Source organism: Teleopsis dalmanni, chromosome 1 (assembly GCF_002237135.1).
Source record: "Teleopsis dalmanni isolate 2A chromosome 1, ASM223713v2, whole genome shotgun sequence".
In the NCBI taxonomy this organism is placed as follows: Eukaryota; Metazoa; Arthropoda; class Insecta; order Diptera; family Diopsidae; genus Teleopsis; species Teleopsis dalmanni.
In genome coordinates, this window is record NC_051846.1 from 83,743,851 (window position 1) to 83,769,254 (window position 25,404).

The 25,404-nt window shown below is 29.0% G+C and overlaps 5 protein-coding genes across 5 annotated transcripts; all 5 read left to right on the forward strand.

Moving 5' to 3' along the window:
- The first annotated feature begins 4,878 nt into the window (after positions 1-4,878).
- LOC119672982 (transcription factor kayak) lies at positions 4,879-8,649 on the forward strand. The gene is made up of 4 exons (XM_038084169.1): positions 4,879-5,158; positions 5,289-5,358; positions 5,415-6,595; positions 7,956-8,649. The coding sequence occupies exons 3-4, from the start codon at positions 5,436-5,438 to the stop codon at positions 8,626-8,628; spliced, it is 1,833 nt and encodes a 610-aa protein (XP_037940097.1). The 5' UTR covers positions 4,879-5,158; positions 5,289-5,358; positions 5,415-5,435; the 3' UTR covers positions 8,629-8,649.
- Positions 8,650-12,104: 3,455 nt separating this feature from the next.
- Positions 12,105-12,641, forward strand: LOC119685987. Its single transcript, XM_038100425.1, has one exon. It carries the CDS (start codon positions 12,105-12,107, stop codon positions 12,639-12,641), a length of 537 nt encoding a protein of 178 aa, XP_037956353.1.
- A 2,188-nt stretch (positions 12,642-14,829) lies between these two features.
- On the forward strand, positions 14,830-15,430 carry LOC119685998 (peritrophin-44-like). Its single transcript, XM_038100435.1, has 2 exons — positions 14,830-15,130; positions 15,194-15,430. The coding sequence occupies exons 1-2, from the start codon at positions 14,830-14,832 to the stop codon at positions 15,403-15,405; spliced, it is 513 nt and encodes a 170-aa protein (XP_037956363.1). The 3' UTR covers positions 15,406-15,430.
- Positions 15,431-21,209: 5,779 nt separating this feature from the next.
- On the forward strand, positions 21,210-21,809 carry LOC119686002. The gene has a single exon (XM_038100449.1). The coding sequence runs from the start codon at positions 21,210-21,212 to the stop codon at positions 21,807-21,809; it is 600 nt and encodes a 199-aa protein (XP_037956377.1).
- A 3,019-nt stretch (positions 21,810-24,828) lies between these two features.
- LOC119686010 (peritrophin-44-like) lies at positions 24,829-25,404 on the forward strand. Its single transcript, XM_038100461.1, has 2 exons — positions 24,829-25,129; positions 25,193-25,404. The coding sequence occupies exons 1-2, from the start codon at positions 24,829-24,831 to the stop codon at positions 25,402-25,404; spliced, it is 513 nt and encodes a 170-aa protein (XP_037956389.1).

The following is a 25,404-nucleotide window of genomic DNA, read 5'->3' on the forward strand; positions in this document are numbered from 1 at the left end:
ATGTCGGTATGGCAGGGAATGTTGGTATTTACCAGAATTTCGAGTAGGGTAAATTAGATAAAAATTAGGTAAATTAGGTGTTACCATTGTGAACATTTTTTAAATGTTTAATAAATATATAAATAAATTTGAAAACTTTTAACCAAAAATAATAAATAAGTGCAATAAATAAATACATAAATATGTATATAACTGCAGTGCAAAAAATCCCTAGGAAATTTCAATTTACCTTACCTCAATTTACTCGAAATTGCACAAGGGCTTAGGACTCAAGTAGGATATAATATAATTAAGAAATTTATATTTAATTATATTTACCTTTTACTTAAAATTATGTGGCTAAAAGCCTTCACCCTAAATTATTGAAATAAAGAAAGTTATTACTTTGTGCAATTGATTGTAAATGTTCTTTGGTATTTTATACATATGTACTTCGTTCGTTCGTGGAACTTTATGACTAAAACACTCAAATGATTAGTTATATCGCATAAATTAATTATAAAACGACAACGCAATAAAAGTAGAAGTTTATTAACATTATTTTTCTTTAATGATGAATATAATGAGCCGTTAAAATGCACTTTTTACTACGCGATCCAGGGGATTCACACATAAAGTTCAGCTCTTCAGGACATATTTCATTGTTATGTTGTGTGACAGACAGGCAGGGAACAAGTTTGCTAGGTTCATTCATGTACATCCTTTCCGAGCAATGAAGTTCAGATTTTTCGCCAATACATGAAAGCATAAATTCTTGTTAAATTTAATAAATTTTTATGTTTACTTTAAGATGTTCATTATTTGTTTGTTGTGTAACTTGTAAAATTGTCATTGCACTCAATAAATGTGAACTTTGACCCGTGCATCCAGCAACTTCCACAAAAAGGTAAACTCCAACGAGCACATAAATAAGAAGTAAATAAACAAATAAAATGAGAAAGGAATTTCGATTTTCGAGGTTTCTGCACCGAAAGGGCAAATAGTCACGTTTTCCTAAGCACAGCAATGTGCGTGATTAAAACAGTGGAGTCGTGTGTGTGTGCGCCTGTGTGAGTGTGCCAATGTGTGTGTCTGCACTTTTGGTAGTGTTGTTTAAGGGAAATGTGCGTTCTTTATCCAAGCGGTTCATTGAACAACAAGTGAACTTTTATTAGTTATATTTTCCCTTACATTTCTGTTTTGTTTTGGTTGTGGTGACATTGACATGGGAAGTATTTGAGCGAATTCACACTTGCTGCCATGTGGTGACTGCAAGCCAACGATGCTTGTGCGTGTTCGCTTTAATGCTCATTGACCTTGTAATTTTTGACAATTGATGTGCCAGGATTATGATTTGAGATTTTATTCTTCTTCAAACAGCCGAAGTGGGGGGATACCACGTTATTATTATGTAAATACAATGATTTAAAATTGTTTTGTGAAGGAATTAGGATAAGATTGATATATCAATGGAAGTGAGTATTTCTGCCTAGATTAAGTAGTTTAGATTTTATTAACAAAAATATATATAAAAAAAATATATTTCAAAGTAAACTCTTGGTATAATGTAAGATAAGTTCTCAAAGCATTTCGTTTCAATTCGATTCAAATTTTTAGTTCAAGTTTAAATATTATTATTATGTTGAGGCTAGTTGAGTCAGGGCACTTGACCACTTTTACTCTCTATTAACTGCGAGGTTTCTTCATAACTGCTCTCTACGCCTTGATTGAATTATTTTCTATCACTTCATCAGACCAAGCAATAATTGACCTCGGATTGCATACCTCACCGAGGAGCCTGTAGCCACTCTGAGATTTGATAACGCGGTGTTGGTAAGCCTGTCGTCATAATATTTTAATGACAATTAATTTCTGTGTTTACTTTAATTAAAATTAAAATTCTTTTTGGTTAATTTAATTTTGCGATTGAGAATACTCATAATTAGTTAGGTTGGAGTGGTGGCTTTGCACTCCAAATCTCGCTTGAATGCCACGGACTAATGTTGCTAATGCGAACACCAGAAGCAACTCGAAAAGGACCCAGTGGTCAGCGTACAGACAACTCTGAATGGCACGATTCCCACATTAAAGTAAAAGTGTATCAATCTAACAAGTCTATAAACTTGGCTAATGCAGTTTTTGATTGGTAAAACTGGGATAATCGAGATACTTTTTAAATCGAGATTCATTTTCAGTATAATTTTTATTTTTGGATTGGTAAATATCGAGCGAAATGTATAACACTTGAATAAGAATAATTTATAACACTGTAGATGTTTCGCTGTAGACTACCCTGAAATTGACAGCTTGATACATAAAGTGTGATTTGATAAGATATGTGTATTTATGAAAAATATAAATGTCTGCTAACACTACTACAAAACTGTTAGACTACTTTAATAATATTTGATTAGGCTACAAATTTGATAGGTCCAGAGTAAATTTAGATTGAATACAGATTCATCAATCGAAAAGACCATAAGTTCTAGTTTTACAGAATGTTACAGAAATTTTCTATTCTTCTCATCAGGGTCCTTTAAAAAGGTTTCATTATATCGCATACATTTAATTGACATAAAGTCGTAGAGTTTAGAACCAGACTTAGAACTTTGGACATATCATATCTGAAGCAATAACGCGCGTTATCGAAATACTTAACAGCACTCGGCTTAAATCTGCAACCCATTTTTGCCTAGACATCTCTGGCAATACTGGATCAAACTTTAAAAATTGAACTTAAAGGATTAAAAAAATATTTATTTTTAGAGATACGAAATTTGGGTTTTCAGTAAGGTTGGAATGAATGATAAATCTGTAGAAAAAAAAATTTCATTTTAAAAAATCTTAAATTATGTGTCGCACAGCTTAATTAGAGAATTTAATAAAAGTACTCTAATAAACATAGATAACTCCAGAAAAATGATCATTCACTTTGAAATCCCAGTTTGCGTTGACACGGCTCTGATAAAGAATAAAACGATAAATTAAACCGAGTGAAAAAAAATTGCTTTTTCACTGGCAATTGGTTTTTGTTGCAAAGGTAGTAAATTATTGTTAATCCATTATCTACATAAACATAAATATCATATGATTGGGTGACTGTAAGGTATGCCACATGTAACTGTCCATAAAAGAGGAATTACTTTTTCAAACTCAAATCGCTCACTAACATAGATTGTCCTTGAGCTGTATTGAATATCATAGTGAACGCAAGGAATATTGAAAATTCCTTTAAACTCAAAAGCCATGTCTATCGAAATGAGCGATATTCGTGGAAGAAGTGCATCTTCACACCGTATGAGATCCACTCAAAATTATTTTTTTAATTTAACTATCAACTTTCAACTAATTAATCTTTTATTTAAATGTATACTATTTAACATATTTATCATGTTCCATTTTATAATAAACTGGTAACATCGAAGAAATTAAAAACTGCGATGAAAAATGCACTACTTCACTGTGGTCCATCACGGATTCTATAAATTTGTAGATTTGTTATGTTACATCTGTGATTTTATTTATAATAATGATGCTCATATTTTAAAAGAAATAAGTAGGAATAATAATGTGCCTGAGTGAAAAAATGAGATGCATATTGTCAGTTATTGTCAGATATCATAGTTTTTATTTAAACCTCTTGTTTTGTCTGGAATTTATAGTTTTCGTAGAAACTTAAAAAGGAAAAGTATATATAAATACTTTCATATAGAAAAGCAGTATTGTATAAAAATTTCAAATCAATTTGTCGACTGTTTTTCGAGTTTTAAAATCACATGGAAAATGCATTGAAAATGATATTTCCCAAAATAATAAAAGAGGGAATGTTTACCGATGGACTGCGTCAAAAAAATTTTGTCTTTTTTGGAAATTTTGGAAAGTTTTAACCCAAAAATATTCGCAGAATGATAAAGAATAAATAAAAATTAATAATAAATAAATAAAATTAAGTGTGAATCATTATAGTTTCTAAACCCATTCAAGTATAAAAAAGTATTTGGAAACTATTTGGATAAACCATGTTTGAACTATTAATGGAGGTTTAGTGTTTTAATTACTTTTCGGGCAGACTTTTTTAAATAAAAATGTCTTTTATATATATCTAAAAAATTTAGTCATATTTGCGCTTGATTTTAATTAATAACACAGGGCGAAGGACCTAGTTGTCCAGTTCCTTATTCTTAGTTAACTTTAAAATTTATTTTAGAGTTAACTCATAAATAAATAAATAAATAAATAAATAAATGAGAACATATTATTATAAAAATTTATGAATGATATAAATAAGATATATATATATTTTTAAATATATAAAATAATTATTTAACTCTAGTTTCACTTATTTAAATCACTTAAATTTGAGAAAAAAGAATTTATGAAAAATGCTTCAATTGTTTTTTCTCCTTTTTATACTTCACTGAGTGAAAGATATTTATATATTAGTTATAGAGCTGTAATTGACAGAAGACGTTTATATAAAGTTTAAGATGTTGCTTCGTTTTGTGTGGTGATACTATAAATATAATTTATATAAATATTGAAATTGTGGGAAATTTTAGTTCTGTTGTGTATTTTAGTTTTGTAATATAATTTTAATTAATGCATATTATTAATTGTATATACACTATTTATTTATTGTGTATTGTATTTTTATATACACTATTTATATTTTTATGTATGTATTGATTCAATCAAATATTATTCTCAACATGTTGCTGCTCTAAATAGTAAAATTAAACGTAATGAATAAAATTGGCCTAAAACTATGCAATAATTTCTCGGTTTTACAAGTTGTTGCGAGAAATTGATCGTTATTATAGAATATTTTAAAACGCTTTTTAACTGTAATTCAAACTCAAAAATTGCTATCAAAATCTTTTATATTAACATATTGTAAATGACAATAAAACTTTTAAAATCATTCCCTTTATTCCTAGATACCAAAAACGAACAAGGAACATAAATTTTATTCGATGGTTTGGGTTCTTTGTGCTTCGTCTAGACTGCGTATGTTGTGCGTGTGAGGTCCATTACAAAAAAAGAAATTCTGTAGAGATTTATTGCTTCAATTCCTTAACCAGGCCGTATTGAAAATCTCTGTCGTGAGAGTGTTTGTGTTTAACAAAGAGTTTCTTTGTGTATACAAATTCTTTTCCTGTTCCTGCTTCTACAGCAAGCCGTAAGCAGTAAATGAAGTTAACTTTGAATAAATTTTCTGAAAGCAATTTATTTTCTTTGTTTCCGGCTTGATTTGTGCACCAAAATACAATCTGTTTAATGTGTCATTTTTATTATTATTCTCTTTTCAGACAGTTATTTCTAGATTGTTCGAAACATACATCGAATACCTACGATTATCCGATAAACTGTTTATCTTAAGTATAAAACATATATATCAGTTATATACCTAATAAATTTAAATAATTGCTTTTAAGTGTTGTATGTAAGTCAGCGGTATGCATTTTTGGATTGATAAACGTTCACAACAATGTGGATTTGGGCGTTCACGTGTTGCAGCTTCATTATCTGGTGCAGGTACTGGCTTAGGATTTGGACATCCACCACGGAGAATAGGTGGTAACAAAATACCATCAATACATAGGCAACAACAACAACATTTGCAGCATAATCAAAGTTCGCAAAACTATCAACAACATTATCAACACCACCATCATCACCCACAAACGCAACAGCAACAATCAAATAATTCTACAACAATAACAACAACAGCAGACTGCCATTTTAGTAGAAACTTTCAACACAGCAGCAATAATAACAACTTAAATAGTAATGTTAGCTGCCAGCAGCAACAGCAACAACAGCAGCAACAACCGCAACAACAGCAGCAGTCACTACCACATAACAATCAACATATTAACAATCTTAGCAATACAAACAATAGAATTAACAGCAATGCTCTACAAATAACATATAACATCAATAATAATCCTCAACATCAACAGCAATATTTCATGCACCAACAACAGCAACAGCAACAACAACAGCACCACCAACAACAACATCAACAACAACAACATCAACAACAACAGCAGCAACTGATACAGCAACAACAACTAAATCAAATCCACACCAACGGCAATAATAACGATACGAACGCTACAGCAGCAACAGCATCGACATCATCCAGTGCTGCTATATTAACTGGTGCCGGTACCACAATTATTCCGCGTACCACACGCATCAATCATTATCATCGTAGCGCGCAAGCGCAATGCGCCGCCGATCTTGCTACACAACTATGCAGCAGCGTCAATGCTGGTAGCAGCAGCAACAGCAACCACATTGTCAATTATCCGTATGATACGCGTAGTTATCATCATCCACAATTCGGAAACATGTCTGTGCGTCACTATCAACATACTGCCCACGATAACTACGCAGGGCACGCACATCACAGTGCACTGCGAAACAACATTCCCTATGCGTCACAGCAACAGCAGCAAATCACAAGTAATGCAAATACTGCCAATAACAGTGGAACCGTTTCATCCGCTCTAACGTATCGTAGTGGTGGTATTGCACCGAGTCATAGTAACCAAACTGGACTGCAACATCTCGATCAGCAAACTTATCGGCAGCAGCAACAAGTTTATGGGTAGGTTGATGAGCGAATATATATGAATTGAATATACATATATATTCCACTAAGAAATCAAGAAATTTATCTGTACTTCCTGTTAAAGTTTCTTTAATCATTGTAATATTAATTACATTAATAGTAGTTATGATATTAATCATTATAAAACTATAGTTAAGCTTGATTTGTTACTAATGGTAACAGAAAAAGCAGTTATCAAAGCAGTTGATAATGGAGTACACGAATCATGAATCTTCAGAATCAGAATATCGAAAAGTCAATTGATTGTACATTCTGTAACCATGGAATCCCTTGTGCGATCAAAATGAAGTCTGGAATGCTGTCTTGCAGCCATTGTAGGTTAATAACTGGATTTTGTGACACTACAGAAATATTTACTCTAACAAATTTCAACATTGGTAAAATGTTTCTATTGAAGTAGTCAGGGTCATCACTCCGAAATTTTCTTTATATAGTTATTTTCGACATGTTCTGTTGAGTATTTTCTAAGATAAAACTAGATATCGTTAGGTAAGATATGAAAGCGGTGTTGCCATCAATTAGAAAGCTATAACCATTTGAAATCAGTACTCACTTCGTTAATGCATTTAGTCTGTAATGTGTCTGGAACTTATAATTTGACGGAGACGGGTAAACAATTCCACGTTTCGCAAGAATATTTTACAAAAAAACTCTACGTATATAATCGACCAAACACTGAGTTCACCTAACTTACACCATATGATTTTTTTCTGTTCCCCAGGTTAGAATGATCACTTCGAGGAAGATCGTATCTAAATTAGACTAAGAAAAATATATGGACGATATGGTTAGGCGGCTTGACAAAATAAACGCCTTGTAAATCAATTAAATATCTATCATAAATATCTGAACCTAATCAGAAGAAGTGCTTCAATTCTTCACTCGGAATACCTAAGCAATCTAGGTATATCTAGGTAGGCAATTTTGTCAAGTTCCAATAAAAGAAAATCCAATACTCTCATTGAGCTGCTCCGTAGTAATATCATTCTTGTTTAGTTTTAAGTCATTGTAGTTTTGGTAACAATACTAGCGGATTAAATCCCTTTAGTTATACTTATCGGACAATAAAATGCGTTTTATCTGCTTTGTTTTTGCCCAGGTCATGCAAATACTTTAGGACATTTTAAGTTTCACCAAAGATTCCAGGTGGTTTTAAACCCTGAGTTTTTCTATTATACGGAAATGGACACAATGAACTAATAGGCCTAAATGAATCCCTTTGGGTCGGCTGTGTAACTTAACCTAACCTAACCTAATTATTCTAGTTATAATAAAGAACTCCAAGCATTAATTGTTAAGTTTGGAATAATATTATAATAATTTCTTTTTATTTCAGTAATCCAACTAATAACGAACACCCCCTAGCATCGACAACTGCAGTAGCTGTGCAGCAGCAAATCCGGCAAACCACCACTAGCTATGTTAACACAAATGCAAGCTCGAATCGCACCAGCTCTTATGGAAATACACGTTCCGGTAGTACCGTCAATACGGCGCTTGCCGCAAGTAATAGCACCAATCATCACGTTCATAATAGCAATAATTCCCAAATACTGCCAACACATTTGAAATGTGGAATGTGCGCTTCCTTAGTTTTAGCATCAATTTTCGTTGCCGGTGCTAAATTTTATTTTGATCATCAAGGCAGTGGTCTGGAAATACTGATATTTTGTGCTTTTTCTGCCACATTCTTCCTAGCCGCATGCACCGTTTCGCTGTGTCGCATACCAAAAGGATTAATGCCGGCACGTTCAGGTGGCGGCACATATGACGAACACGGCAGAGCGTTGTGTACCCTAAACAGTGGAATCGGTGGTGCTGGTGCTAGCCTAGGTACGAGTCACATGCATGGCGGTATTTTTTCAGCAAATGCACATCGTAACGATTCACAAGCAGCTGCGCAAGCGGGACCACCTCCATACCATATTGCTATATTGCTGCCAGAAAACAGTAAGGAACTACCACTGGATGAGTCACCGCCGCCGTCCTATGATAAAATACTTATATAAAAAAAAAAAAAATAAAACAAATAATATATATAAAGTATGAATTTATTATAAATTATGTATATAGAAAATTACCGTACTATATATAAAGCACAGTATTAAATCGCATTAATTACAGTAATAATTTACAATTTAATTAAATTAATTACTTAAGAAAGGAACAAATCCTAAAGATATTAATGACATTGCGTTTATTTCTATACTCAGTTAATAATAGTGTTCGGAATTGAATCTGCCTGCGTATATATATGCTCATTAAGTTCCAATCTCTAAATTTTTAACTAGGCAACCAATGGAAAATTTTATCTGAAATAATATTGAATAATTATCGAACATTTAAAATATATATTTTAACTTTTTTGCTTTATATTTCACATAGTACTTATGCTCAATCATATCCTTCTAATCTCTATATTTTTCTATCTTATAAAACTGAAAATATATAAAATTTCTACTCTATTTGATATCAATTAACGATAAGGCGCAATTTTTTTCTATTTATATTATATAAATATATATGTATATTTATATTTATAATCTATAGGCATATACACATATTTTTCTATGAAATTATATTACGTATAAACAATATGTATACTATTAAGAAATTTTAATTATTGCCAAAAATTGTATGAATTTAGAATTTTGAGAATTTCAATTCTTAAGTCCAATTTTAATTTTTTACGACCTAAGAAGAGACAACTCAAAGATATATTTGGTTCATCTGTATTTTGTTCTGTGATATATCATTTGAACAATTCGTGCTAAAATAAAAATATATTATATATATATATCAGAGACAGAGATAAAATATTTAATAAGAAATATATTATATTAAAAAGTAAAATAATTAGTATTGAAACTAATAATTATGCGATCAGAACTATAGGATATATAATGTAAGTCTTGTTAATTACGTAAGTGATAAAATGAAATTATTAAAAATTGTACTATTAAATAAATAAATTAAAAAAAATATTCGAGTCGATTTATTTAATTCTTAAGTTATTTAATTAATGTGACTTTAGAATAAGAGGTTCACATAAGTGAATTTGAGGGATTAACTGTACGAAGTATTCACACAATACTTAATACTTTTCGGTCAGGATCAGAAGACTTGAACTTTGTTATAAAAGGTGAAATTGATTACAATATACGAGAATTAAGTAATTCTGAAATTACAAAAATAAATTAATAAATGATATCAGTTCAAAGTGCAAATAAAGTTACATATCTGTTAGTTTGAACTGAATCCCACTTAAGTCCAAATAATAATTGATAATATATATGTTATTGTTGTTGATCTGACATTCGTGATTAGATATTGTATAGCACGTCACGTTTTTGAGATATCACTTAAAATTAAAGAAATTTTGTGAAATTATTTTTGATTTCACTATATATTGATCTATTAGACATCCAGATCCATAGAGTATAGGAATTCGTATTTTTTGGATTTTCAACAATTTGTTGATTGTAGAAGAATCAACAAGAATTTTGGTATAAAAATCAGATCCAAAACATTTTTTTGAAAAGGTTTCAAATATTATTAAATTACAACAGCAAAAATTTTAATTCATATTTACTTAATTAAATTTTTGGCTGACCATATGGCTTTGTTCGGCTTTGAGACAGTTGGCTAATGAACACTGACTTTAAGCTTTAAATTTGACGAGGTACAAATCACTATTATCGTCGCCTTTAGTTTATCTGAAAAATCCGACATAATCAGCAAATACTTATTACGTATTTGCGAACAGTACCCCAAAATCCATAAGAAACTGTTATAAAACTGTTATAGATAATAAAAAGAATTTTGCAATAATTTGCAGATTTTTCCAAAGTTTCAAAGAACCTCAACAACTTAAAGTGGACCATGCAATTCCATATAATATTCATTTAAATATATAAACAAAAAACTATTTTGTAATATTTTTTGACTTTTAACATTATATGTTATACAATCATTACATCGTATTCTGATAAATGTTATAATGATCTTTATTATAGATCAAAAATATTTTACGATTGCAGCCAAATAATTACAATAATAAAAATTATATAGTTAAAAAAGGTACTAGATTAATTATATTTCATGATGCATAGCCTTCGGTAAGGTTAGACTGAGAGAATACATACTGATAAAACTATGAACAATTCTACTTGCCCACTATAAAGACTCTATAAAGACTCACTCTATAAAGAGTGAAGTTAAGAGTAAAGACTCTCATCTTTATGATTTAATAAAAATTTGATTATTGTATTTTAATAATGATCATAAGTGACGAAAGAATTGAAATTGTATATTGTATTTAGGTTTAGGATACAGAGTACTTCTAGGACCTTGCTACTTAATACTTATTTCATATCTGAGTGACAGAAAGTATTTTTTTATATATTAAAATAGTATATCTAATAAGTGGGTGTAGAATTCCAAGGCAGTGTCCCGGACCAATACTATACAGATATTTATCTACTAAACAAGTGCTGGAGAGCCACAATGCAGTATCCAGAACCAGTACTATACACGATATTATGCTTCAAAAATTATAAAAATGGAAGTAACTTTTTTGACATAGGAGGGAAGTTGGCCCTTTTAACTCCTAACCATCAGTAAATTTTAAAGATAGATACTGTGAATTATTTATATATTCACATAGGCAAACTATTTATATCGAAAGTTCATATAAGAAAGTCAACAAAGTCAATTTAGACTGGCAGATAAAGGTATCTGTTCAAAATGCTCCATAGATCGTTACTAACGAGCTTATATGTAAAGGGTTAGTGGTTCTATATATGCGAAGGTATATTGTCATCTAGGAAAATCATATATGCGTACTTTCTAGTTACTTATTAGACATCATATTAGATGCATCAAGATATCAAAGAATCCATATTTCAATTTTGTTTTATTGCAGATTGAAGTGATTGTTGGACGATTCTTACATGCATATAAATCTGAATCTAAAATGAGGATACTTTTAAATTTTCATCCTAGATATTTCAACAGATAAATGAGAAGAATCAGAAAATATTTTATCTCTTATATGTGTAAATTAAGTGCTCGGAAATTTTAAGGTTTGAAGTGATCTCAAAATATATTAAAATTCAAATATTAATAGTACATGCCGTACATTACTTTAAAATAATAATAACAATAATTAATGTCATAATTATGTATATATCACAATTTCATTAATTTATTGATTGTGGAATTTTGTGCCCTTGCTCCCATTTTATTGCAAAAATAAGTTGAATGACCAAGAAGAATATATTATCAAAAAATATCAATGCAATCTGTAGCATCACGCAAGGTTACATTGATAAGAATCAATTTAAATAAATATCGAAATTGTTATCTTTTATAATAGCTAAAATGTGAGGTCATGATAAAAACTTTTGTGTAAATTTTATTTTTGTATATAAAGTAAATGTCAGCATTTCGCAATCGAATAGTTAAAAAACATTAATAGTTCAGAATGTTTTCTCTAGTACTGACAATAGCTTTAGGTGCTGCATTATCCTTTTGTGCAGATGTTCACACAGACGTTATAGAAAAATTGTGTGAAAATATTGGAGGTGATAGATTTGTGCCCAGTAAGGATAATTGTTTGACATACGTTTATTGCAATGGAGAGAGTTCATATATTGGAGAATGCATAGAAGGCACTTACTTTGATGAAAACAATCAGCAATGTCTACTTGATGCCGATTTCGAATGTAGTAGTAAATCCGATAAGGATATAGTTTACTATACGACTCCAGCCCCAAATGTAAATGGAACATACACAACTGTACATTCGATAGAAAGTCCCACAGGTTTGAGTAATGCACAGCGTCCGACCTGCAAGAGCAACGTAGATGAATATTTCCCACATCCTCTTCATTGTGAATATTATTATAAGTGCATGGCTGGTTTTTTGACGATAATGCGTTGCAGCTTTGAATATTCTTGGGATTTCGAACAAAATAAATGCCTTCCTATTGCAGATGCTAAATGTTTAAATAAAGTCTAACAATTAAGTTTTTATAAGTGTACTTTATATAATATATCAGCATTTTTATGATTTTAAGAAATAGTTATTTATTTATAAGAAAGATATTATTTATGAATAATTAAATACAAGAAATAATTTCAAAACCACTGATGTTAGGTATTATTCAAAATTTAAAACAGCTTAAAAATTGAAATAAATAAAATAATAAAAATTGTTGTTGTTGTTGTTCACTACTGTATGAAACCTCATCACTTCCATCCGTAAGATTAACTCTTTAGATTTGCTGAAATAATTTTTTATCTTTGTATATCATTAGATTACATTCAATCTTTAATCAATGGAATACTTTTGAGTTATTGTATAAATCAAATTAATGAATTTATTATACATAATACTTTTTGGCAGTGTACTCGTTTTTAAGTATATGTGCAATATTGTCATAGATGCTGTTATATGTTTTCAATAAAACGGGTATACTATTTTAATAGATTCTGTAGAATTTTCTGTTGTCATGTGTTAACGTAATTCAAATCAATCAAATTATTTTATAATTTTAATTATTACAAATTAAGATTATACGTTTATTATCTAAACTTAATAAAAAGCTAATGACACATAAAATATTCATAAATGATTCTGTATATTGGACATATTATCTATGTATATATATACATATATCAATATACATTTACCTATGCAATAATTAATTATAAATATATTTTTAATTTTTATCATGTAGTCAATTTGCAAAATAATTCGATTTCTTAAGTAAAAATATAACTGCGAACATTGTATCGGAAATGAACTTTAACGACGAATGTATTGCAACTATTTAACGTTTGACCCAATCTTCCATGTACTTTCCTTAGGCTGATAAGGGTTCTGCCTTTAACTCATTCTGCGAATTTTTGTTTATGGCCGCAATCGACTCGAAATGGCTTTACCGAAGCTATAATTTTTACTTCAGGAACAGTAAGAAGACATTCGGGGTCATATCAGGTGAGTATGGTTTTTTATTGATCACATTTGTACAGTTTTTTAGTTTAAAAGTCTTGCAAAACAGGATATCTTTTACAAGCGATTTTAAACTTTTTAATTCCGTATATTTTGTACAAATGCTCCAACTAAATGTGAAGAGTGATGTTTCAGTCGCTGAATGGATGATATTTCTTAGTCCTGCCGCTGAGTAGATGATATAAGTGATCTAATATAGAATTAAACTTGCATTTCAAATTAATGGTGATTACGTCTGTTATATTTAAATTTAGAAAAAGATGGTTATTATTTAAAATATAGTTATAAGTCAATATTTTATATATAACAAACTTATTTGCTTGTAGGCAGTAAAGTTATGGCAAAGATATAATTCACTTTTTATTGTATTTGATTGTTACCACTAGATATATAAAAAAGGTTTAAATGATTAGAACTTCTTTCATTAGAATTTAAATATAAATATAGAATCAAAAGAATATTTTTAAACTGTTTTTGCAGTTATAAAATTATTATCAGAATATTTAATTTGGATTCATATGTACTGCAAGGTAACAGTACTGGGCGTTGTCAATAATTATACTATGTATATATATTTCATGTGTATTTAATCATTAAAAATTGAATAAAACTTATATATATTATTGATTTATTTTAGAAGTCCGATATTTCACAAATGGTGACTTGGAAATAAAATTAGATTTATATATTATATTAAATTTATATTATATATATTATATTATATATATTATATTTATATATATTATATTAAATATTATATATATTTATTGTTCATTATATTGAAATTTGTTTATTTATGTCTTATTATTTTAAACATTTCTTCAATATTGCAACTAGTACAGCTATCTTCGTCAAAGTTGAAAAGCACATTGCAATAAAAATTCAAAATTTGTACTCAAAACATCAGCTGAGGCTGATATTTTCTTAGAATTATTAGAAGCAAAAATTAATTATAAAATTAAAACAAAAAAGAACGATACTGAGTAGTTATCATGAATAACAAGTTAAATCTGATAAAAAATGGTGGGAAAAATAACTCAATTGTCTGGTTAAAATCTACAGATTCAAGAAAAATGATAAGAGTCAAAACTCCATACGTCAAAGTTGTATAAAATACTAGAGACGAGAATAAATTGCTCAGTAAGAAAAGAGACCTCTTGAAGAGTGTCCAAATTAAATAATAGAACTAAAAATGATTAAAACTTTAAGCTTGAAAGCTTTGACTTGTATTTTGTCCATCGTGATTTTACAATGTCATTTCACGAGTTGTTTAAAATTTGTGTCTCACAAGGATTGTAATAATGTTCGAAAAGGAACATTTGTGGCTCATCCTAGTAACTGTAATCAATATATACAATGTGATGGATTACGTTCAACATTGGGTACATGTCCCGAGGGTACATACTTCAATGCAGAAGTCTTATCTTGTGACAGTAGCAACAGTGTTTGCAAGAAGAAGGAACCAACAACAGAAGAATCTACTGATCCTCAAGGTATGTGATAATACAATTAAAGATTTTCCTAATTTTAAATATTACAAAATTCTGTACTTACAGTTAATAATATGGAGCCTACAATTTCAACGATTGATCGACCGCTGTGTACTTCCTGGTTCGATCAACAATTTCCACATCCTCACAACTGTCAATATTATTATTATTGTGTGAAGGGTTTTCTTACAATTCGTCGTTGTCAAACTGGCTTTGGTTGGGACTTGGATCAACAGAGATGTATTTTATTGGCGGAAGCTAATTGTATTAAACATTGAAAATGTTATTCTCGTAGAATACTTAAAAATTACTGTGATATAGTATATAATTTAATCACTAAGTTTTTAATAAAACAAAATTAAATAAATAATTATTATTTTAACACAAATAATGTTATCGTATTAGATAATGGACTTAATATCATTACATCCATCAGCACATTACATCGCTGAATGGTTGAAAGATCATCGTGTGATTATTAAAGAAGCCTAGTTAGCTAATTTGTGAAGGACACTATTTATTTTATTTCATTTATTGTCCCCTTTAGAGTCGTAAAACCACAAGATTCAAAGGATGGTACCATATATCTTTTGCTTTTATATATGTAACTATAGAGCAATACTGTAAGCGTATAAATTTATAATAAAACTATGTCAGCCCCTAAACATTTCGCAAGATTTATCACAGAACTGTATATTTCGAATTAATATATGCTAGTCGGAAGGGGAGAATTCATTGATATAAAATGATCAAATATCTTTAGTACTTAAATCCAGTCTTACAGTTACTAACTAATCCACAAAGTGTAAGTCATAACCAATCAGTATTATAATGTATTATTAAATTTTTAATATTTTGAATTATAATGCTTGTGATGGTGGAATTATCCAGCGATATTAAGATTATAATATAATAAATTAAAATTAAAATTATAATATAATATAGAAAATGTTTTTGATTTCTTTATAAAATATGGAAGAAGATGTATCGAAGGATATATAAAACAAGTAAGAATAACAAAAACTAGGGAAAGAGTAAAATTACTTAGAATCGTGGAATTCTAAATCGAAATTAAATTTAGAATCTAATTCTATAATGTGTTAGAAGTAATTTTTTATTTTCAATTGGTGGAAAAAAAAAACGCTGACGTAAATAGAAAATAAAAGTTTATAGATTAGTTTTTATATTTATTTTTATTATTATATAGTACGGATATGGTATATAAATATCGCCGAGCTTTTAAAGTTTGTTTGACTTTTCTTCCTCAGGGTGGAATTTTATTACAACTGCTTTTAAAAACATATAAGGCGGTTATTTATACTGGAATCTGTTTACAAACTAAGTTTTAAATAATAAACAATAAATTAAATAATTTACAATATATGAACAAAATATAATAAAGATTATACAATAAAGGTTGAAGAGTAGCAATTTTTATTTATTTTTTTGAGTTTTGTAAAACAAAATTCATATAAATTAAAGCTAATAAATCCGTTTAGTTAAGAACTAACTTGTTAAAACCTATTTTTTTTTCATTATGATAACATTATTAATATAATGGACTTAGTTAAATTAATTACACAAATTTAAAGTTTCTTATGAAAAAAAATATTTTAATTATTTAATTAATTTGTAATATCTTAAGATCGCCTGCTCCATCAGGCTAAGTTTTTTTTTCCTGAAATTCAGTTAAATTCGTCAGGCTCAGTAATATTTATAATATATTATAAAATAATAATATGTGTTTCTCTTACATGCCTTTGGTTATCAATAATGGTTAGTTCTATCTCGCTTCACAGCTTTGAATTATTTAAGATTATTTCAATTATATTTAATTTATTAACTTTAGTGTCTAATTAAGTTTAATATCAATAATTGAATTAAAAAATAGTAATCCATTATTTGGCAAAAAGTGGACAACAGAGGTTAGCATTTACATTGTAAGATGTATAAACAAATTTAATTATTTTCACATTACTAATAATATATTTTTAAAATTTAAAATTCATTCAATTTCTATAAATTATACCAATTTCTATAAATTATATATAATAAATTATATATATAAATTATATATATAGATTAAACCGACTAATTATACGAGATTAGATGTTTGTAAAAAAATATTACAATCCTCACCACCTCGTACTATTGTGGAGAACATTGTAGGTATAAGTGATGTGTAATCCAGGTATTTTGTGACTGAACTTAAGTGATGTGTTCAAATAGTAATAAATATTAAGTCGAATTCATATATATAAAAGCATATGTTATTAATTTTTAAAAGTTCTTATGGTATTGAAAAAGTACATATTTAAACCGTTTTATTTATTATTAACTATTTAACTACTCGTATTTTGTTTATAGAGAATACAGTTAAGAAAGAAACCGCGATGTACTCAAAAATAAGGTGTGGAGCATCTTGAATTTTAAGATTTTGAAAGAGATTTAGTGTTTTAAAAATTTAATATAAATATATTTATAATTATTATTTTCTTATAATTTATTAATTATATATACAAATATAAATGTATACGAAAAAAAATATTTGGAATACCTAACTTAAGTAAATAAAATTTTATTCGTTTTTCCTGACAGTTAACCATCATTATTGAAATAAAAATATTTAAAAAAGTAGATGATATTATTAAATGTTATAATACAAAACACGCATATTCATCTAATAATTTATAGTAAGAACAAATTAGCTTAAATATATGAAACATATAATCCATTCCATGTATGAAATATATGGAACCTGCAAGGCAGTCGCCGGCCTGGCGCTTCTTCAAGAACATGGCGAAGAACAATTGATACCGAATTATAATCAGCGCGCTATTCATGGAACGACATCTGCACGGCAGCTCCAAATAGAATATGGTTCAGAGGAATTATTGAGACCCTATGCTCCACTGGAAGTTAACGGAACAAAGACGAAGAAGAAGCTTAAATATATAAAAACTATGAGTATTTATTAAAAGTTAACAGCAATGGTAATATGCGCGTTGAGATATCTAAAATTGTTGTTAAAATGCCGGCTGATGCGAAGATACTACTCTGCGAATAAACAAAAACAAATAATTAGTTCCGGAAAAGTACGATAACAAAATTGTTGATAGTTTGCAATAAAAGAAGTAATAATCACAAACAAAATAACAAACAAAATATCTGATGAAAGGTTTTGCAAAAAATAACTCACCTGATGATCGCTTATCGCGAGTAACAATAAACAAAAAATATCTTAGAATTGGTTTTGAATTTTTGTTTGTTTTTAAAAAATTTTAAGAAAAAGATATGAAATCAATATATGTAAAACCGGTAAAAACTCCATCTGCAACCAACTTCAAAATGTGGGTTTGTGAAGGAAAATAAAAATCTATATTTATATATTGCACATAATTGCTCATAATAAATGTGTATAAATGTTTTCAGAAAAACTATAACTTAACAATATGTAAGAATATAATTTTTATAAAGCTCAAGGAATAAATTCATGGAGGAGAGGTTGAGAATTTAAAGCGACGAGAGTATAATATGTAGTATTTGTAATAAGGCGGAATAACACATCTGAAATCACATAGCAATCCATAATTATTTACAGAGTTTTATTGATTACCGTAACTCCTTACATGGCACAACTCACTGTTTTTGGCAATACTTAAACAGGTAAGTCAAAACAATTCAATTAACTTAAAATAACTAAGGATATTATATTGAAAAACTAAGAAATAAGATTAAATAATTAAAAACAAAAAGATATGTTAAATTTCATGGTATACGAAAAATTTTTATCGGAGACTATAGACACCGACCGAAATCCTGGTTATTAGCAGCAATCATTGAAACTAAAACCCGGACATATCTTTCATTACATCCCAATCGGACAATTGAAAAGAAGAAAAGTTAAATTAGATGCAGTGAAGCACCTCACACGATTTAGACACAGCAGGCAACCCAATAAATGGATGAAATTTTGAAATAGTAATAATTGATAGAAAGTTACTGTCTACATTAAATGACAAAGTAATCAAACTAAAGTATAGGCAATTATTGTTAAAATATATATAAGTATTACCGAAAATAGAATGTAACACAATCAAAACACTAGACAGATGTTTAAAGAATGGCTACATTTTACGTTGGTTACAATTCGATGGAACGTACTCTTAAATTAGAGTACGTTTCATATATGTATGTTCCATGTAACATCATACATCATTCGTATTAAAAAAATTCCTCAGAATTTAATAAAAATTGAAAAGACGAATGTGTGACACTCAATGTGATATTCCTATATCCTAAATCCTTAGCACTTGCTAAATCCAATGTGGCGTAATCTAGTTTAACGTTCATTGTTATCCGAGAGTAACGCTTCTATGTTTTGCTAATTAATTCACGAATGAAGTCGAAATAAAATACGAGTTTTCGTTATGGATGCATTTTGTAACCGTTTCTGTTTATTATTATTCAGAAATGTATAATAAAGCACAAATTGATGCAGTTAACGAGGCACTTATTAACAATTAAAGATACACCGATGATACAGTGCTTATTGGAGACTGGCTGAAAGGATTACAGGATCTTTTAAACAATTGTTGCAAGAAAATGTAGAAAATATAGTTTAACATTGCAACAAAACACCATATTTGATAGTAAACAGAAGACATACATGAATGACGAGATTAACAACAAATGGATCAGATATTAAAAGAGGCAACAAAATAAAAATATAGACGTTGCCAACTTCATCAAAAACGGGATCGTTATAAAGAAGTCCGTGTACGACTTGAGATAGCAAGAACCGCTTTTATAAATAAAAAAAAATTTTTGACGTTACCGCGAAATATCTTCATCATTGAGAATTATTTTACTGAAATGCTATCTTTTTTTCAAGTTGCTTGAAATCTTTAAAATCTGGTGATATGGGCGTATACCCAAAATCAGTTGTACGGATCTGGTCCCCAATTTGGAAAGTTTTTTACGCGTTAATAAACAAAGAGAAATCTTGGAAATAGTGAAGTAGTGACAACTGATTACTTCGGTCTTATCTTTAGACACTAAGATTAACGCTCCACTTAAGTTGATCATTGAAGACAATTGAATGAAGATGTGGCGCTGATAGATGAAGGATAACGTGGTTTAAAAATCTACGACAGTGGTTCAATAAAACTACACGGTTGCTGTTTTACTATATTGTCAACAATTTAAAAGTGTTAATCATATTAGCCAACGTTCAAAGCGGTAGAAGATGAAGAATAAAGCAATAATGTAAGGATGTAAGGATTAGCATCATTATAAAGTAACTTTGAATTATTTCTTCAAGGTTTAGTAATAATTTATCCAACTAAAATAACACCGAACTGATTATTAGTTTAAATAAAATGGTTTTAATATTTGTTATTGCATGTATTATCACTTATATATTGTACTAATATTTATATTAAATTCAATTATTTTAACTTTTTCACATATTTGTTGGTTTTTTATTTTAAAATTCAATATTTGGAAATATTTTATATTTCATTGTTATACGAAGTTCAGACTGAACGCAACTTTTAACTATATTTCCTAAGAAGTAATTGATTGTACAGATCGCTTTGACGAACTAACTAATTATGAATTTAAAATTTAAGTTTAAAAGACTAAAATTATTCTTAAGTCGCTGGCACATGTTGAGAGTATTTCTTTTTGGAATAAACAACAATAAAAAACAAAATTAAAGTTGAAAAATCGTAACAAATTTAATACGAAATTGTTTACTATTTGAAATAACAGAAGAACCGGCTTCAGTATCAAAAATTAAAATATCTGATAAAAATGTTTACGTAAACAACCTAACTGATGACTTATCACACTTTTAGGAAAAACAAAACAGATACCGGCAAACTGTTTTTTATTGAGAAAACCTTTAGATTAAATGAAAATAGATATGGACTTTAAAAGTAGTAAAAGTACCATATGTTACCAATAACGAAATGGTATAAAATGTCAGATAATTGCTCTAGTCTTGCAGTTCCAGAAGTCACATCGATACTGGCGTATAAACCCGACTAAAGAACAATACTCGCAAACTATTAAGAATATGACCTCGAAGATATTGATTTGTATTTGCTCCATTGTAGTTCTGCAATCTCATTTTATGAGTTGTTTGAAATTTGTGTCTCATAAGGATTGCAATAATGTTCGAAAAGGAACATTTGTTGCTCATCCAAGTAATTGTAATCAATATATACAATGTAATGGATTACGTTCAACATTGGGTACTTGTTCGGAGGGTACTTATTTCAATCCTGAAGTCTTATCGTGTGATAGCAGCAGTGATGCTTGCAAGAAGAAGTCAACAACATCGAAAGACTCAGTTGATTCACAACATATAAGCAATACTATTAATTCTAACGTTGAAGTTGAAAATTTATTGAGCGGAAAGCAAAATTTCACAATCTCAACATTTGATGGATCTGCAGATGTTGTTATTAACAACGACTCCACAGACTTGCCTTTTAATCGCCCACAATGCACTTCCTGGCTTGATCAACAATTTCCACATCCACATAATTGCCAGTACTATTATTATTGTGCAAAAGGATCTCTGACCCTCCGGCGTTGTCAGGCTGGTTTTGGTTGGGATTTGGACCATCGGAAATGCATTTCAATCCAGGAAGCAAAATGTTTTAAGCATTAAAAAGTGTATATTTTAGTTTACTATATCTGTGATATTATGAATTAGTTCCAACTGAATTTTTTATATTATATGTTAAATTAAGTGAATAAAAAGTTTTTAAATTTATACAGATTATTTTATTTGATGATGATATATTTTTGTCTTCTCCTAAGTGGAGCATAGACCCTCAACTAAATTTAAGTTGGTTGTATTGGTTACTTTGATCGGGTTGTCATTACAGTGTGAAATAAGTACCAATAAATCCGATATGCTGACTGCCGAAGCAGACGGATTAGCGGACTGGTGTCAGGTACCTCTTGGAGATTTACTTCCGTTTTGATTTGATTGAATGTTATTCGGTTCTCAAAAAGACAATAGTATTTAATGATGATTGAACTTCGTTTCGAGACTCCTTCTCGACCTTACCGGCACGAGTGGCCCTACCCGTAGTTATGCTACCGGCAGTCGTGAACTCATTGCCCCTATCAAGCCCCCTCACCGCGACAAGGTGCCAACCCCCGAAAGGGCTTATTTTGTCTAATGAGTAAAATTAAATGATTTAATGAGAAAGTTTTTTTTATTAGTTATTGTAAATTTATTTTTTAATTAGCTTTTATTATATCTTCATTTATATAAATACAACATATTTAGATATTTCTAATAATATTTCAGTTGATAGTATTTTTTATTAGTTGCTTAACTCTATATTATTCTTAAAAAAAATTGACTAACAAATTTTTTTTTACAATTTTCTATTTCAGTGCAACAATAATTAAAATAACCAGACGATTTCTATGTAGGGGAATTATCCAAAATAAACAAAATCTATCCAATTATGTTATAAGACTTCGCTACATTTGTCAAAGAAAATAGCTAATATATAGTATGTATACCTACTGTATATATATTGCTATGTGAAAAGTATTAGTTTTCATATAGCTGATAACCAGGAGTATATAATGAGTCCTAGTTCAGTTTACCGATTTTTCATGTCTATGTTACTTTGATTAGAAGAAGTGAATATATACTAAGCCCTTGTGTAGTTTACCGATGTTGGATGTCTATGTTACTTAGTTTTATTAGAAGTTAATATTATTGTAAAAATAAAATCACAATTTCAAGATTTTGCAGTAGTGCGTTGTCAAAATAAATTGATCGTATAGATAGTTAAAGCGGAGTTAAATTAAACAATTCTTATAGTAGATGTATAAAAATTAGTACATTGTGAATAATATACAGGTACCTATATGAAAAGTATTTTACATCTTACTATATAAACGGATTAGTGTTGTCAGATGTATGGGTACGTTAACCATTTAGTAACAAGAAACTAGAGATACTGACTAACATCACACAATATTGATTGTATCCTAGATTGCTCTGCCTAAGAATAGTTAACATTTTCAATAGCAAGTGTCATGTTAGCATTTACATGAACTTAAAAGGTGGTACTGAGTAAAAAAATGGAATTATGTAGTATACATGTTTCTAAGTTCATTATTACGGTAAGAGCCAAACGATAAATTTACTTTTACTTTTGGGGATTAATCTTCATACTTTATAATGAACAGCTGATATAATCTTTGGTCATGGTGTTCGTTCATGGTTGAGGTAAATGAAGGTTATATAAAATGAGTTGTTTTGATAGAAAACAATGATGCTCTAATAAACTGATAACACAGGATCATTAGGTGTACATATGGCAAGACTGAGGCTATTCTGGGCTGAGGCTATGTGAAAATGGTTCTTCTTTTAATGAATTTGACATAATTTACCAAAAACTCGAAACGAAATAATCAAACACTTATCCACACGATTAGAATTTTCATGGATGAAACATGCACTAGAGTCGCGCAATTGAAAGTGCAGGGCACCTCAGTTTATATTTATTGTTGAGTATGATGTAGGATAATTGAAGTATATAACAAGTTAAGTTCGAACTTTGTTTTATATTTATTTAGGTTACTAAAAATACAATTTTTTATATCCACTTAGTTTTACAATTAAATTTGCTCAATAACTTAAAAGTAGATTAAATTATTTCAGTACAAATTTTAATTTTAATTTAAATAAATTTAAGAGTAAATGAAGAATAATCAATGAGAATATCAATAGATTATATCTATAGAGTACATTTATATCATTATATATATTATATCAGAACTTTAGTTTATAAGAATTAATTGGAACTCTGTTTTATACTTTTAAATAATATAAATAATTAAAATGGCTTCAAATATTAGTATTTATATATTGTACAATCATATATTTCGGAGTGATTTTTAATCACCTTTCAAAGTGATTTCAAACTGTTTACACTTCCATTATTTTCAAATAAAAACAATAATTTTACATAAAAACAACATTAAAATAATTTTAGTAATATTGTTTTTTAAATTAATTTATTTGATTTGCTAAAAATATATTATAAAAAATATTATTTTGAGTATAAAATTTTTATTTATCTGAAATTTAATTTATTAAAAAGGAGTTGCACTAATATTTTCAGTTTTCTTTGATTATCACGAATTTAAAGATATATATTTAAATGAATAAATATTGAATAAAATACTCTAAATTTTGAACTTCGTATATGAAGAGTAACTAATCTTGTTGACGTTTGCAACGAACTGAAAACCACATGGTTTCTCGAAACTTAGGTCTGCCACGATTGATAAAAATACGTTTTTCTTGGAATAAAAGTAACAAACAAATTAGTTAAAAAACAATAAAAACAAAATCATTGTTTATGTTTTGAAATTATATGAGTGCCGGGTACACAATCACTAATCAAAATGTTTGATAAAAATATTTGAAAAAATATGTTCATTGATCGATTATCAAACTGCGTCTTCACGTTTGCTCTAAACAATCTAAGATGGAAGAATAAAATATATGAAATTGATAAGTGTGCAACCGGCGATATTACTATGTGTAACCTTAGCCTAAATAGTATAAATTATTGGAGAAGCGATCTTGGTTTGCAGTAAGTAAACAGACATTGAAAAAGAATATTATAAAGAAAACAACATAACCGAAAATGGTGAAGATATTGAGTTTGAAAGCCTTGACTTACATATTATCGATCGTAATTTTGCAATGTCATTTCACGATTTCTTTGAAATTTGTATCGCACAAGGATTGTAATAATGTTCGAAAAGGAACATTTGTGGCTCACCCTAGTAACTGTAATCAATATATACAATGCGATGGATTACGTTCAACATTGGGTACATGTCCCGAGGGTACATATTTCAATGCAGAAGTCTTATCTTGTGACAGTAGCAACAGTGTTTGCAAGAAGAAGGAACCAACAACAGAAGAATCTACTGATCCTCAAGGTATATGATAATACAATTGAAGAATTTCCTAATTTTAAATATTACAAAATTCTGTACTTACAGTTAATAATATAGAGCCTACAAGTTCATCGACTGATCGGCCGCTGTGTACTTCCTGGTTCGATCAACAATTTCCACATCCTCACAACTGTCAATATTATTATTATTGCGTGAAGGGTTTCCTTACAATTCGTCGTTGTCATATTGGTTTTGGTTGGGATTTTGAACTACAGAAGTGTGTTTCCATGCAGGATGCAAAATGTTTTAAAAGTTAG